The 16568-nt window shown below is 36.8% G+C and overlaps 1 protein-coding gene across 7 annotated transcripts in view; it reads right to left on the minus strand.

The window, feature by feature from the left end:
• Window positions 1-6578: 6578 nt before the first annotated feature.
• CNOT2 (CCR4-NOT transcription complex subunit 2) overlaps window positions 6579-16568 on the minus strand; it is a 140631-nt gene continuing 130641 nt past the window's right edge. For all 7 annotated transcript variants that reach the window (XM_080659473.1, XM_080659471.1, XM_080659469.1 and 4 more), the window contains 2 exons: window positions 15891-16035; window positions 6579-7723 (listed from right to left, as the gene is read on the minus strand). In XM_080659473.1, coding sequence (XP_080515599.1) covers window positions 7637-7723; window positions 15891-16035 — 232 coding nt within the window. In that variant the 3' untranslated portion in view covers window positions 6579-7636. The remainder of the gene's footprint in view (window positions 7724-15890; window positions 16036-16568) is intronic.

Consider the following 16568-nt stretch of genomic DNA (forward strand, 5'->3'; position numbering starts at 1 on the left):
GGGTAATGCTAGTGGCAAGAGAATGAACCTTGTGACATGCCATTAGAAGCTAGCATTTAAAAAGAAATTGAGATGTGGCTTATCTCATTCTCCAGGAACTGTCTTAATAGAATCAGTTAGAAGGTATTTCTATGTCTTTTTTATTAACTAGAGAGATAAACCAGGGTTAAGAGAACATTAAATATAAAGATCCCTTTTCATCTTTTTTTAAAAAAATATATTTTATTTATTTTTTACAGAGAGGAAGGGGGAGAGAGAGTCAGAAACATCGATGAGAGAGAAACATCGATCAGCTGCCTCCTGCACACCCTCCACTGGGGATGTGCCCGCAACCAAGGCACATGCCCTTGACCGGAATAGAACCCGGGACCCCTCAGTCCGCAGGCCGACGCTCTATCCACCGAGCCAAACCGGTTTCGGCACCGAGCCAAACTGGTTTCGGCTCATCTTTCTTAATATATATATTTTTATTGATTTCAGAGAGGACGGGTGAAGGAGAGATAGAAGATTCAATGAGAGATAACCATTGATCAGCTGCCTCTTGCACACCCTCCACTGGGGATCGAGCCTGCAACCTGGGCACGTGCCCTGACCAGGAATCGAACCGTGACCTCCTGGTTCATAGGTCCACACTCAATCACTGAGCCATGCTAGCTGGGCGAGTTCCCTTTTCTTTTACACACAAGCATGTTTAGGTTTTTGGTAGTTTTCTTGCAAAACTGGTCTATTAAGCAAATCTTAAGTTAAATAAAATCAGTGAGTCTTCCTTTGCAGCCATTCTCAGATCCCACATATTTAACCTAATATTAAACAGAATATTTAATAAAATGGAAGACTGATAGTTTTTTAATGAAGGAGGATTCAGAGGAAGGGGTCAATTAGAAAGGGTGGAGTGGGAAAAATGAGAAAAGTTTAGAAAATTAATTAAAAATGCTTAGAGTCTCTTGAAAATAAAATTACAGCAAAAAATAGTAAATTGTTTCAAAGCGCAATGCTTTAATTTGTAAATTTTATTTTCAAACTAAAATATCACTTTGTTCCATTTAATCAACATGTATTTATCAAGCACCTATTGTGTTCCAAGTCCAGTGGCAAAAAGGAAAAGACCAGATAAATATTTGGCTTTATATATACTCCTAGAATTCAAATAAACTTTGAGTCCTTATTAAAATTTATTAAATTGAATAAAAATTATGTGCTCAGTGAAAAATCCCTGAAAATGGAGTTTTTCCCCATATAAATTAAAATATCACAAGAACCATAAAATACGTATTTTAAACTAAATAACTGAAAGGACTTTTCTTTGTAACTAAATAGCTTGTGGTTCCAGGAAGCCAATTATAGTAAAAGCAAAAAAATATTTAACATAATGTACACATTTATGTCTCTAATTATATAGGGAAAAATTAATAAAATCTAAACCTATGAAAGAAAATATGAAATAACTAGTTTAGGTCAACTTCTGCACATGTAAAACCACAAATTATAAAACCAAGGAATATAGAAGTGTGTTATATTCAAGATTTTAATATAGTATTTTAAAGATTTCATATAGAATTTTAAAACCTGGATCTTAAGTCAAGAGCATGGTAATTTCTGATATTAACAAGTTATAAAAAGTTGGTTTACACCTGCTCAAAGTCACTAATCATCAGAGAGATGCAAATCAAAACAACAATTCGGTACCATCTTACACCTGTCAGAATCGCTATCATCAACAAATCAACAAACGACAAGTATTGGCGAGGATGCAGAGAAACACTCTTTTGCACTGCTGGTGGGAATGCAGACTGGTGCAGCCACTGTGGAGAACAGTATGGAGTTTCCTCAAAAAACTAAAAATGGAACTCCCATTTGACCCAGTGATCCCACTTCTAGGAATATATCCCAAGAAACTAGAAACACGAATCAGAAAGGATATATGCACCCCTATGTTCATAGCAGCACAATTCACCATAGCTAAGATTTGGAAACAGCCTAAATGCCCATCAGCAGATGAGTGGATTAAAAAACTGTGGTACATCTACACAATGGAATACTACACTGCAGTAAAAAAGTAGTTCCTACCATTTGCAACAACATGGATAGAGATGGAGAGCATTATGCTAAGTGAAATAAGCCAGGCAGAGAAAGATAAATATCACATGATCTCACTCATTGGTGGAATATAATGAACGGCATAGACTGATGAACAAGAACAGAACCAGAGACTGAGAAACGTCGATCAGAACCTCAAACCTCAGGGAAGGAGGGGGTCGGTGGGAGTAAGGGGGAGAGATCAACCAAGGGACTTGTGTGCACACATATGAGCCTAATCAATGGACACAGACAACAGGGGGGTGCGGCATGAGTGGGGGTGGGGGGTAATGGGGGAATAAGGACACATATGTATAAAAATATAAAAAATAATAAAAAAATAGAAAAGAAATTGTGAGGTAACCAGAACCCCAAGAACGCCTGAGAACGTCTTTCTTGCCATGCTAGCAGTCATCAGCTGTACGGTAATATTACCTGGGGAAAATGGGGAAGTATTTTTTTTAAAAAATATATTTTATTGATTTTTTACAGAGAGGAAGGGAGAGTGATAGAGAGCTAGAAACATCGATGAGAGAGAAACATCCATCAGCTGCCTCCTGCACACCCCCCACTGGGGATGTGCCCGCAACCAAGGTACATGCCCTTGACCGGAATCGAACCCGGGACCTTTCAGTCCGCAGGCCGACGCTCTATCCACTGAGCCAAACCGGTTTCGGCTGGGGAAGTATTTTGGACTTATGATCCTGACCCTTCATGGGTAAGAGCCCTTATGTGGGCTGACCCCCTGCCTAATGTAGTCACCAATAATACCAAACACCTTGGTCATGCAGGAGGACCATGGGTGGGACAAGGAAGTATAATTACACAGGGGTCACCACCCAACTTCCCTTTTGTATGACACAAAATCAAACCACTGCTCCTTTGTGTGTAAAATTAGAGAGGTTTCTGGCTTGCGTGGACACCAAAGGAAGGGGCTATCACTACTGGCTCCTGGGAGAGGTGCAGAAAATGTAACTAAGACCTTGTCTATACAGAAAGAAATTGACAGCCAGTTTGAAATGAAATTGCCATGGCCTAGAGCAAAGAATATCCTTACATGATATTATTCTACAATGTCATAATCTTTCCCAGATTTGTATTACCCCCATTACCTATGATAGTACCTTGCACCCTTGGGAATCAATAAAAAATCATCTTTTTGGTGCTTGGAGACAAAGGTAACACATCTCTTGATATTTTAGAATTACAACAGCATAATGTACAATTATCCCAAACAAACTTACAAACTAATTCTTTGAATGTCTGGCAGCAATTTAAAAAGGACATGAAAGGATTTAATCCCCTCCAATGTGTAGAAGGCCCCCTGGGAAGGCACCTGAGCATTCTATATCGGCCCCTCTTGCCCTTTTGGCCAAAAGGGACCCTCTTCTCACAATCCAATTGCCCCCAGCTATTGCCTTGCTTTCTGTTGATGCTGAGGTTGAAGCCTCGTGGTGGCTGGTACCATGGATCTGTCTCTCGCCCAGTGGGGTGAGCTGGGCCCTCCCCGAAGAAACCTGGGTTCCCCAAGATATGTGATCAGTGCCAGGGCCCCGCCAGCAGGCGAGGGGATCCCAAGGCAGGTGCTGGGTGTGGAGGCCATGGGGGCATAGGCTACCAAGGAGACAGAAATGAACCTCACATCACCCTGCTTGGCCACGGAGGATGGCTGGTTAGCCAGAGATGGGTAAGATTCCTCAGGGAAGGAACAACCTAAGACAGGCACAGTCGCAGAGGGGCCATCAGGAGAGAACTTGGGAGTCAACAGAGGTGGGGCACAGACCCTCACCCCCCCACCTTTGCAGGGGCCTGAACCCTCACCCCTTCTGAGGGAGGTCTCCTGCCCCCATGGCTGCTTCGCTTCCCATGCCCAGCTCAAATCGGGACCCAGGTAACAGACAGAGACTTGGCCGACAGCAGCTGCCCTCTCACTGCAACAAGACTTGTTTGAGTTGTCTTGTACCCATGGTGTGGGGAAGTGGGTTTTTGATATCTAAATCCAGCCTAGCACCAGGAATGCTCAGGGCCTACTCAAGAAGGCAAATAATCCTTTCCACTACTATTTACAGGGTAAAATAAGATTGTTGTTAGAGTATTAAATTTGACAGTAAAATAGTAGTCAAGTTCTCAGACTAATTTAAATTGGCTTATTGAAATAAGCGAATATTCTAGAAAAATTAATGGTACTGGACAAAAAGCTGTTCCTAAAGTGTTAAAATTTTTATTGGTAGTTCATCTCATGGTAAAATTGCATAACATGTAATGAACCTAAAGCAGTCATATTTTAGTGCAAAAAATTAAAATTTAAAAGCTATCAAGACTACATTATAAAATTTCCTAAAGCCTCCTAATATTTAAATCAAAAAAGGGGGGATAGTAGAAGAATATCATGTAAGGAAAAATATCCTGTAAGTAAATTACATCTAGAAAATTTTTACTTTAGAAAATTAACTTTCATTTGTAATGCTAATAGCAAGACACCCATGAAAAACACACATGGTGTCAAAACAAGCCAAAGGAAAATCGTTTGGGCAAAAAATGAAAAAGGATCCCAAGTCAAATTTATAGAAAAGATTCCTTTATTAACTTTTGGTCGAGAATATGTTTGTATATTTTCAGAAAACAACTCCAAGACCATGTGGATTCCTGCAACAGAGAGGAATTGACAGGACTGCTCCAGCCATGAAGACAGAAGAGAAACAGTCCAGAGATGGAAGACGCTGATGACGCCTTGCCATACTAGCAGTCAGCAGCTGTGCGTCACTGCAGGTTGCCCAGGACCAAACCAGAGAGTGTCAGACCTGCATTACCACCATTTGTCCACCATCCAGAACTGAAATATCACTGCTGACATGTACACATAAGGATCTGTTTGACATTGAAATTGGGACTCAAAAGAACTGTTGGCCCAGAAAGAAACTCACTACAGACTGACTCATTTGCCTCTCAGCATAACCATTATTGCTTGTCTCATTTTCGGTTCTTTTAAGTGTATTTCTAGTATCACACGATCTCACTCATCTAGGGGAAATAATGAACAACATAAACTGATGAACAAAAACAGACCCGGAGACAGGGAAGCATCCATCGGACTGTCAAACCTCAGAGGGAAGGTAGGGGAGGGTAGGGGTTAGGGGGAGAAATCAACCAAAGGACTTGTACGCATGCATATAAGCCTAACCAGTGGTCACGGACAACAGGAGGGTGGGGGCATGGGTCAAGGGGTTTGGGATGGGAATGGGGGGGTGAGGACAAATATGTGATACCTTAATCAATAAAGAAATTAAAAAAAGAAAATGAAAAAAAAAATAAAAACAAGATTCAGTGAAAAAAAAAGTTGGTTTACATGCAAGAGTTTTGCATTTTGATGATTCAGAGCGAAAGAACTCAGGAAACTGAAAAAAGTGTGCACTTTACTTTGTATATGGCAATTAAGACAACAAACCACTTGATATGAGCTATTTTGCTCTTCTGAGTCATTCACACAGTACTCATCATGATTATGGTGACACTTTATGTTGTTATGTTTGTATCTTAAGAATAAAGACCCCCTTCCATTTTTTCCTTCTACCTTTCATGGTTTTGTAGAAAGTTACATTTAACAGTAAATTATTATGAAAAAATGTATTTTTTTAAAAAAGAAATTGATTTGTAGGATTTGACACTGGTTTATGTCAAATATGGTGTGTGTTCTGTGAAGATATTTTTCACAATAGAATTATAATTATATAAGTGCCATCTTTCCTATAGAAGAGATGCTTTGGTTTAAATCTGAAAGATTAAAAAAATCCTGTTATTTTTATATCAGCTTCATATCTCAAAATATGTAGAAAAAGATAAATCTTGACATTTTATAATCCTGACAAACACAGAAATGTCACAAATGTTTCATTTTCAAACATGATTTGGTAAATGTCAAACTTTTACTCTTCATAGAAAAATAGGTTAAAAGGGAAAATTTTAAGATCAATACTCACTTGCCCCCCCTTTTACTATCTTTAGTTCTGCTTTCATAGCTTCAGTCTTTAGACATTTTTAAAGAGGGTATTTATCTTCAGATGGAAAAGAACCCATCAACTTATAAGTGTGAAATATCCAGGCCAGCACACGGGAGGTGAAGTCTGTCCTGCCACTGCTTTTGGCTTCCCTTAATTTGAGTATTACTTCTTAAAGATAAATATCAAAAGTCTATCGAGAAATTTCTTACAACTTTCACACAAAAGAAAAGCATTTTGATCGGGTCCCAAGAGTGATCAGGAAGTTTTATTTCTAATAGTTTTCTCTGTTTTGAACTTGGTTAATACTAAAAATGTCTACATTTTAAATAACCTACAAGTGAAATGGTGATGGCTCATTAAACTACTTGTCAAAAACTGAAAGAATACATTTAAAATTGTTACACCCTTCAATTTGATATTTGTAAACCCTTAGTTTTTTTTTATCTTCTATTTTTCATACTGAAGAAATAATTCCACAATTTCAAATCAAAGTCAACACTGCAGTGAGGAGAGCTTTTCTACTTTATTACAAAGAGAAGAAGCCTTTATGTGGTCAGAAAATACAAGATTGATCTTTTTTTCTCTTCCTATGAAATGCTGCTGTTCAAACAGCCAGAGTGAATTGTCTCAGTTCACTTCTTTAAGTCCCATCACATTCACTTGGGTATGGATGTCCTTGGCTGCTGAAAATCTGGCCCTTTAGTGCACAGGGCGACAAAGTCCCCTGACCAGCAGTTCCAGAATGTCCCATTTTCATATATTGCATCCATGCACACCTCCTAAAAATGAGGTACAGCAGGGCAAACATTTTCCAAAATAGATGTCATATATATAATATATACACATTCGTACATACATACCTTTATTCATGTGATGTCCAAAAATTTAAAAAAAATGTACACATTTATTACAAAATCGTAACAAAGACTGGACAGTGTTTTGCTCATTCTGGAAAGATGAAGCTCAGTAATAACACAACCCTGGAAACCATCCAGAGATTGTGGCAATCTCTTTCTTCTAAACAGTCAGATATTCTTGCGTTAAGCTTGGCGAAACTGCCTTTCAAAAACAAAAGGGGAAATAAAATGAAGGAAGCAGACCTTGCTCATCTTTCCAAATGAAATACGAGAAGGATCTTCACATAAAAATGCACAAACATTTGTTATTTTATTACCAATAGTGCTACAATGAACAATGCAAATTTTGTGGTCTAATTTTGTTGAGTCTTTTGTGGGTTTTCTTTTTTACATTTTAGAAACTAAACGGTAAACTTCAGTCAGTGTACTTGCTTGTCTTTATAGACCCAAGTCTGTCTGCTGGCAAAAAAAAGAAAATAAATGAAAAAATTCAGACCCTGCTCGAACTAGAGAAAAACAAATTGCAAATTTAGTTGTTGGGCAGCACATAATTAGTAAGGCAGGACCTCAAATGGTGACCCTTTGCGTAAGCCAATTGCCAAATCCTCAAGGAATTAAAACCAGGGTGCCTGAGCCACATCAGTTCTGCAGTTATGTTGAGTATTGTGCTGAGACAGCCATACCCCAAGAAAAGGGAAGTCTTTTTTAGAAGGCTTGCTGAGCAGGGTTGTAGTTGAAGGTGGATGGCAGGTGAGGCCGTTCTTCTAATTTGTCATATTCCAAATGGAACTCCTACAAAACCAAATTTAAGAATTTAGTTGATTTCCTCTCCCTTTGTCCTCCAAGTTTCGTGAAAACGTATTTTACTATATTAACAAAATACCTACATCTATGAGAATGTTCACAGACACAGATATACCAACTCTTAAGTAAAATATAGCTTGAATGAAAATAATATGCTGTCGTTTCTCTCTGACAAATAAAATAGAGACTTCCTGCATAAAAGTAAGACTTCTCGTGAACATCTATTTTATGACACAAATTCTATGTTTTTTCCCCCTCAAAAATAAAAACTTGCAGGGTACTTACTATATCACTAATAAAAAACACTGAAAATTAGAGAATATAGGGTGTCCCCAAAGATGTATACACACTTTGAATAGATTATAAAGTCAGTATTTATTAACATACAGTTCATTTTCAAAATTTAAAAGAATCTACAGAAAAAATAATTTTCTTTTTCAACGTCAGTTTTCAAAGTGATGACCGTTCTGGTCCAGGCACTGCTGATAACGTGAAGCAATGGAATCGCAAACATCAACAATCATTTCGTTCGGTATTTTGTGCACCCTCGATTCGTCGACTGCTGCTGATTTTGTACCATAAACTTTATCTTTTATGTATCCCCATAAAAAGAAGTATAATGCCACTTTAGGATAATTTTTCTTTGTTCAAAACTTAGTATGGCTTCACCCATTATTTCAAATCAGTTAAACCTGAAAAGGAGTGAAAATTAAATGAGTTGTCAGCAGTTAAAGTGTGTATACATTTTTGGGACATGCTATATTTAAAAGTAAAGCCTCATTCAATGAAATATAAAACCTAAAAATTTATTTTTCATGAAAAACTTTAGAAATAGTTTACCAATTTGTCTTATAAAAAAAGGATACAAAGTTATTCTAACCTTATTTAAATTTCAGGAAAAACAATGAACTTAAAACTCACACATCTCCAGACTTCCCATTTCATAAAACCAAAACCCTGAAAAGATGTAACTGCTACCCAAAACTACACAGTGGCTGATGTAGGCACATTTGAAAGCAAACTGCATAGCCTATTTCAATTAAACTTTCAAAATACTACACTAACTTCATGAGTTTTAAACTTTAAGAATTTTGAAGCCATTGTTTTTATACTTCCCCAAGATCAAAGAGATGCAGAATATAATTTTCATCCTATCCTATATAATAAAAGCCTAATATGCTATATGTCTGGTTGACCGTTCCACCAATCAAAGTGTAATATGCTAAGGTTGCTCAACCACTCACTACGATGTGCATTGACCATCAGGGGGCAGACAGCTGACTGGTCGACCAGTCGCTATGATGTGCACTGACCACCGGGGGGCAGACGCTCCGACCAGTAGGTTAGCTTGCTGCTGGTGTCAGGCCAATCGGGACTGAGCGAGTAAGGCTGGACACGCCCTGGAGCCCTCCTGCAGCCCCTCCTCGCTGGCCACCCTCCAGCGTCTCTCCCCAGCCCTGACTGTGCACCGGTGGGGTCCCTTGGCCTGGCCTGTGCCCTCTCACAATCCAGGACCCTCCAGGGGATGTCGGAGAGCCCGTTTTGGCCCAATCCCGCAGGCCAGGCCAAGGGACCCCACTGGTACATGAATTCGTGCACCGGGCCTCTAGTATTAATATAAAAATCATACCTTCGTAAATCCAAAGAGCAAGAGGTTCTAAAATAACTAATTCTACAACCTAAATTAATTTAGCACAAACTATTCAGTTGATCACATTTAAAAAATTATTTAATATGATATATTATGATTTAAAGAAAGCCAGCAAGTAATGTTAGTACTATGGGTTACCATATTTTACCTTATCTGCTGTTTTGTTCTGAATTGATTTCATAATGAGTATTCCCACTATTAAGAAGGAATTTCACTCTTAAATTAAAATGAAAATGTATGTCATGATTAAATTTTGAGATACAAAACCAAGTATTTAAAATTTAAGGATATTACATTAATAGCAGGTATAACTTGCTGAAAGTCTAATGTGTGTCAAAACTAGGGCTACAGCTGATTTTATTCTAATCTTTATGATAACTGTAGATATCATCTTCATTTTGCATCTGAGGAAAATGCCCTAGTCATACAAGTATCAGGTTTAGGATTAGAACCCAGATCCATGTAATACCATGACTTTTCCAGTATAAAACATTATTTTTAATATTCGTAGCCCAAGATCCAAAATAGAATCACTTCATTACACCATCTATCCATAAATAATGTTGAAAAACTCAATCCACTGCCAAATATTTATAAAGAAGGAACCCAGTGATGACTTTAATCTAAAAAGGTTCACTTTATAGGGTTTGTTGAGTAACAAAAGCACAGTGCTTATATGTTTATCAGTAAAAACTAGCAATACCAAAATTACCATCACAATCACCACAGCTCTCCTTAATACTCTGTATAAGCACAACTCTCCTTTCACCTGGATAGGCTTTAAAAGAATATTGTCTGGCTTGAAGATGCATACCAAGTTAGTAAAGAAAGTATCTTTTTGATCTATCATTCTTTAGAAATTAAAATTAGCATTTTAGTTCTAAATTATGTGTAGTTATAGGGTAAAAAGTCTATTTGTAACTGTGACAAATCATACATCTCACAACCTAAGTTATAAAATTTAAAATTCTATTCAATTATCCTGTCTTTGTCATTGCACATTGGTGAATTCTATTGTTAAAATTTAAACTAGAGTGATTTCATCAATGCACATATATTTTCCTTACATGTTAAAAAAAGAGATCAGTTTAAATCTAGGGAACATAAATATTTTAATACTAGAGGCCCATGCACAAGATTTGTGCACTTTTATTTTTTTTTGGGTGGGTCCCCCCTCAGCCCGGCCTGCGTCCTCTTGCAGTCCCGGGAGCCCTTGGGGGATGTCCAACTGCCCACTTAGGCCTGCTCCCCGCGGGCAGTTGGACATCCTTAGCGCTGCTGCGGAGGCGTGAGAGGCTCCCGCCATTGCAGCTGTGCTCGCCAGCCGTGAGCCCGACTTCTGGCTGAGCAGTGCTCCCCCTGTAGGAGCGCACTGACCATCAGGGGGCAGCTCCTGCATTGAGTGCCTGCCCCCCTGGTGGTCAGTGCGTGTCATAGTGACCGGTCATTCTGCCATTTGGTCGATTTTCATATTACCCTTTTATTATATAGGATGATAATTAAGAGCAGGGGTCCTCAAACTACGGCCCGCCGAGGACATTTATCTGGTCCACAGGGTGCCGCTGCCTGTCCTGCTTAGCAGCCGACTCATCCTGGGCCCGCAGTGCGCATAGGAATTTGTTCATAGTTTTTTTTTTAAACTATAGTCCGGCCCTCCAAAATGGTCTGAGGGACAGTGAACTGGCCCCCTGTTTAAAAAGTTGGAGGACCCCTGATTAAGAGACTCTCAAAGACCTTTATATCAGATTTAGAAATTAAATGGGTCACACTTTTGTGTTCCATTTTTAAAATCTTATTTTTGTTTTCTCTATACTTCCATTGTTAAAATAAGCAAAGCTTACTACATACTGGTATCCTCAACTTCGATTGTTGATTACATCTCTTTTACATGTTTATGCTATATGCACACACATAACACATATGTACACCTCTGTATAGTATGTAGGGGCAAGAAGGATGTCTTCTTTTGTATACAACTACCTGCTGTCTAGAATAGTGCCAGGCTCCTAGCCGAAGTGTAACTAATGGCTGATGAATTAATAAACACAGTTTTCTTCATTTCTTTTAGAAACAGAACACTTAACTTTTGAAGTATTCAAAGCATAGGTATTAGAAGATCTATGTATATATTTGCTCTAATGGAAAAAAATTTTTAGATTACAGTTTAATGATTTTAAAGGCTAGAAAGAGTTCTAGATACTTTTTAAAAACAACTTTTAATGTCTTAGTTTTTCTATTAATAAAATTAGGTTACATATTCTCAAAAGGTTACTATGAAGTAGAATACATGCACTGGATTCAGATGTCAAGTAAAATTATTACTACTGATCAAATTTCACAGAAAAACATACACTGCAGGAATGTTTTCTAAAATCCTCAGAAATGTCAGCTTTCTCTTAACTATGATAAATCCTCATTAAATTTTAGGAAGTAACAAACTATCTTAAGTATAGTTATATTAGAAATAATTTTTATTTTGAAAAAAGCACATTCCTAATTACAGTATAAAAAGTACTAAAATGTACCAGTGAAGTTAATGAAAAGAAAAAAAAAAACCACCACCCTTATTTATATCAGGCTATGATATGGTAAAAATCCTAAGCATTAAAAATCCTATTCAATGTTGGACTCAAATGGTAAAGTTAGGCCGAAAAAATTCTTAAGCTTGTAAGTTTAGTCTGAGAAAGCTACTGATAACAGGGTAGCCTTCAACATCTAAAATTTCTCTGTGGATGAAATTATTGTTCGAATTTTACTCATTAAGATTATACACACTATCCAAATTACCACAATTTTAAATTAGTGCGATACTGAGTAATTCCACATAGGACAGACCACATAGTCTGCTGACAAATCAAGATTATCTAAAAGGGGAGAATAAGCAAAGGCAGTATCAAAATTTTTATGTACATAAATTAACATATAAGACATTTTTAAAATAAATAATGGGCCACATTCTAGAACTCAGAGTCAGAATTTTTAGGGATAAGAAGTACTTCTGATTTAAATAATCTAATCCCTTAACATTACAATTCTTAATTTCCCTAAAAATATTAAATGGTTTGCAAAAGAGAAAGGAAGAACCTCATATACAAGATATTCTGGATGGAGACCTGATTATGGTTGAATCAGGCCAATACTTTTCATGATACCATGGTAACATCAAGCTATTAGTTATAATACTAATTCTCAGTGTAGGCTTCTTACAATGAGTTGAAGCTATTTAATGCTGTTCTTCACCTGTAAATAGTAAGCCACACCCACTTTAGAGATGAGGACTTTGAAATTAACTTGGGACCTGGCATTTTAATGGCGTTTGTGTAGTATAATGGAATCTATTAATGAATATAACTTAATTAAATTAATTTCTTAATTCCTAATCCAGTTTCTAGAAAAATACTGAAAACAGCCTGAAAAAAACAGAAGCCATTGCAAAAGTTTATTCTGTGAATACAATACAACTTGGTTTAAGTTTATGAACCTGTATTTTAATCAAAAGAAATTTGATAAAAACCAAAATTCCACTTGCTTTCATTACTATGAAAATAATTTTGTTGAAGAGTATCAGTACAAGTGGCTAGCAAATTACTTCAAGAGAGATTTCTTAGGGAATAGTTTAAAATCTTTTTTTTTTTTTAAATATATTTTATTGATTTTTTACAGAGAGGAAGGGAGAGGGATAGAGAGCTAGAAACATCCATGAGAGAGAAACATCGATCAGCTGCCTCCTGCACACTCCCTACTGGGGATGTGCCCGCAACCAAGGTACATGCCCTTGACCGGAATCAAACCTGGGACCCTTGAGTCTGCAGGCCGACGCTCTATCCACTGAGCCAAACCGGTGAGGGCTTAGAGAATAGTTTAGTGATATTTCCCAAATTTTATTTTCCAACTTCACTGCTAAAAATTTTAAAGGAAAAGGTTAAGAAAAACCTCAACAATACAAGAGAGATAAAATCGGGTAAAATTATTTTGTGTGCGCGCGTGTGCACACACACTCACAAACAAAATATTCTTTTTTTAAAAAAATATATTTTATTGATTTTTTACAGAGAGGAAGGGAGAGGGATAGAGAGATAGAAACATCGATGAGAGAGAAGCATCGACCAGCTGCCTCCTGCACACTCCCCACTGGGGATGTGCCTGCAACCAAGGTACATGCCCTTGATGCCCTTGACCGGAATCGAACCCGGGACCCTTCAGTCCCCAGGCCGACGCTCTATCCACTGAGCCAAACCGGCCAGGGCAACAAAATATTCTTTAAAATGACATTTATCTGACTACAGATTTCCTTTTGTGAGATAATAAGGCGTCCTATTAATGTTTAATAGGGGCCCTATTAAATTGTTTCTGAATATTTACCTTTATGGAGAAACTTAGTTCTATAGAAAACAAGTATTTTTCACATAACTTGATTTTCTTCACATATACTAAACTGAAATTTATCTAAAATTATATATCTAGCCCTAACCGGTTTGGCTCAGTGGATAGAGCGTCGGCCTGCAGACTGAAGGGTCCCAGGTTCGATTCCGGTCAGGGGCATGTACCTGGGTTGCGAGCACATCCCCAATGTGGGGCGTGCAGGAGGCAGCTGATCGATGTCTCTCTCTCATCGATGTTTCTAACTCTCTATCCCTCTCTCTTCCTCTCTGTAAAAAAATCAATAAAATATATTTAAAAAAAATAAAATTATATATCTATCTACTTCACATATCCATCCCTTTTTTTTGCATATACTAAATTTGGAATAATTTACAATGATTTTGAGCAAAAGCCTCAAATTGAATGGAAAAAACTTCAGTTATTTCCTAATAGAATTTTTCATCCTCCAAAGAGACTTTTTCTCTCCTATAGAATCAACTAACTGAGAGTTTCTCAAAGTGTGGCTCCAGACAAGGACCAGCATCATCACTGGCATCACTTGGGAACTTGTTAGAAATAAAAATTCTCAGGTTCCATCTACAAACTTACTAAATAAGAAACAATGGCAGTATGGCCAAGCAATCTGTGTAAAGGTCTCCAGGTAATTTTGATGTAAGCTAAAATTTGAGTACCATTGACCTAACACAGTGGTCGGCAAACTCATTAGTCAACAGAGTGGCAAACCGCGGCTTGCGAGCGGCAGTTTGCCGTGCTAATCTAACAACAATCAATTATTGTTTTTCCATCTTTGGGAAAAAAAGTAATAACAATGATAGAAACAGCAGCAACAAATTATCACAACTACTCTCATATATAAATACTCAGTATTTGCCAAGTACTACATTTAGTGTAAATGTGTTTGTGTGTAATCTCATTTAAAGTTCATGACAATCTAGAGGCAAGTATTTTGATTTAAAAGGAAACTTGCACAAGGTGAAAGCATAAATAGCAGAAACAGGAGTTAAATTTAAATCCATGACAACAAAGACTATGGTTCTCTATTACACTATCACTTATTAAAGAACAGGTAATATATACACAATGTCTTAGGTACTATTTGTAATGAATATAATTATTTTAACGTAACTGAAAAGTTAGAGCACAGATCTACCTTTTGAAATCAAGATATGCATAAGTAGAATTATTAAAATAACTCAAATACAGTCTATAGTGGTATAGGGACTTGGTCTGAGAAGTAATGACATTTATCATTGAGAAAACACCTAAAAATAATAATTAAAAAATTAATCCCTTGTATTTTTCAAGTTTTATTTGAAATATTATAATGTAAAACGTTTTTTGTGATAAATATCTGGTAACCACTTTACATTGTTTTCTTAAAATGTTTTACCTTTTTATCAGTTTAGTAAAGCTGACTCAAAAGAAAAAAAATAAAGCCCAAACAACTAAAAAATCATCCAATGAACAGTCTTCTGTTTCAAAACTCTAAATAGCTTTTCTTCAATGAGTGGAATTGTTTTAAAAACCCTGTATCTGTTTATATACTGGTTTTAGGGAAATCTTAGACCTGCTTAATAAAAAGTAACAAAAAGCCAAAACCGGTTTGGCTCAGTGGATAGAGCGTCAGCCTGCGGACTGAAAAGTCCCAGGTTCGATTCCGGTCGAGGGCACGTAACTTGGTTGCGGGCACATCCCCAGTAGGAGGTGTGCAAGAGGCAGCTGATCGATGTTTCTCTCTCATCGATGTTTCTAACTCTCTATCCCTCTTCCTTCCTCTCTGTAAAAAAATCAATAAAATATATTAAAAAAAAAAAAGTAACAAAAATATAATACATGACTGGCACTGCAGAAGAGTATCTTTATTTTACAACTGAGTAGAAACAAAAATATTTAAAATGTCACCAAGGCTTTTGAAAAATTTACCAAGTTCAATCATTTTTCTAACTGTGAGTGAAATGAACGGTTTTTGCATACTCTCCTAGAGTTAAATCAAGCCGAGGAGGTAGAGACAAAAGATCAAATATCTGGCATGTTACTAAAATGAATGCATTGGTAATATAAACAGACAAGAGAGGTCACTTCTTTTTTAAATCTAGATTTATACATGAACAAAATATATACCTTAGCTACTTTCCTCCAGTTAAGACAGTCAAAGAAGTAATATGTTCCCCTCTCATATGTATTGGTTTTCATTGTTGGCTCCATGCCTGGTGCCCTGGTAATCCATACTCGTTCTTCTTTGTGGTATCTCCAATCACGGTTAAAACTTCAATTTTTAAGAGAAAAAGACAATTAATTTTTTTCCTGTGGCTCACATTTTTAAAACTTTTCTCAGAAAATTATTACACACAAAACATAAATAAGAATGTTTCTTTGTCCTGACTTTTATTATTACATACAACCCTAGTGAAATAAACGCAGGAAAATAATTTAATTTTTCCAAAACCCACATCTTTACTTAACTGAAGAAACTTTTAATGCAAACAGAACAAGATCTTAAAAACTTTATGAGTGATGTGGTAAAATGTTAGGCAGGCCAAATAAAGATCGATTGTGTTCCAGAAACTTCACTTTTTTTTTTCTTAATATTCAATAGAAATTGAAATATCTATTAAAACAAACAAAAATGCCTACTACTTGAATTATTTTGTATGGAACTATATATAATGTCTATTTGAATTAACTATTTAAATTCACATAAAATCTCCATGTAAACAAATACCTTACTACCCATACCATGAGGTAATTTTTAGATATACGATATGAGACAAAATAGCCAGTGATGGATGGATGAATGAA

This window comes from Plecotus auritus, assembly GCF_963455305.1.
Source record: "Plecotus auritus genome assembly, chromosome: 3".
Lineage (NCBI taxonomy): Eukaryota > Metazoa > Chordata > Mammalia > Chiroptera > Vespertilionidae > Plecotus > Plecotus auritus.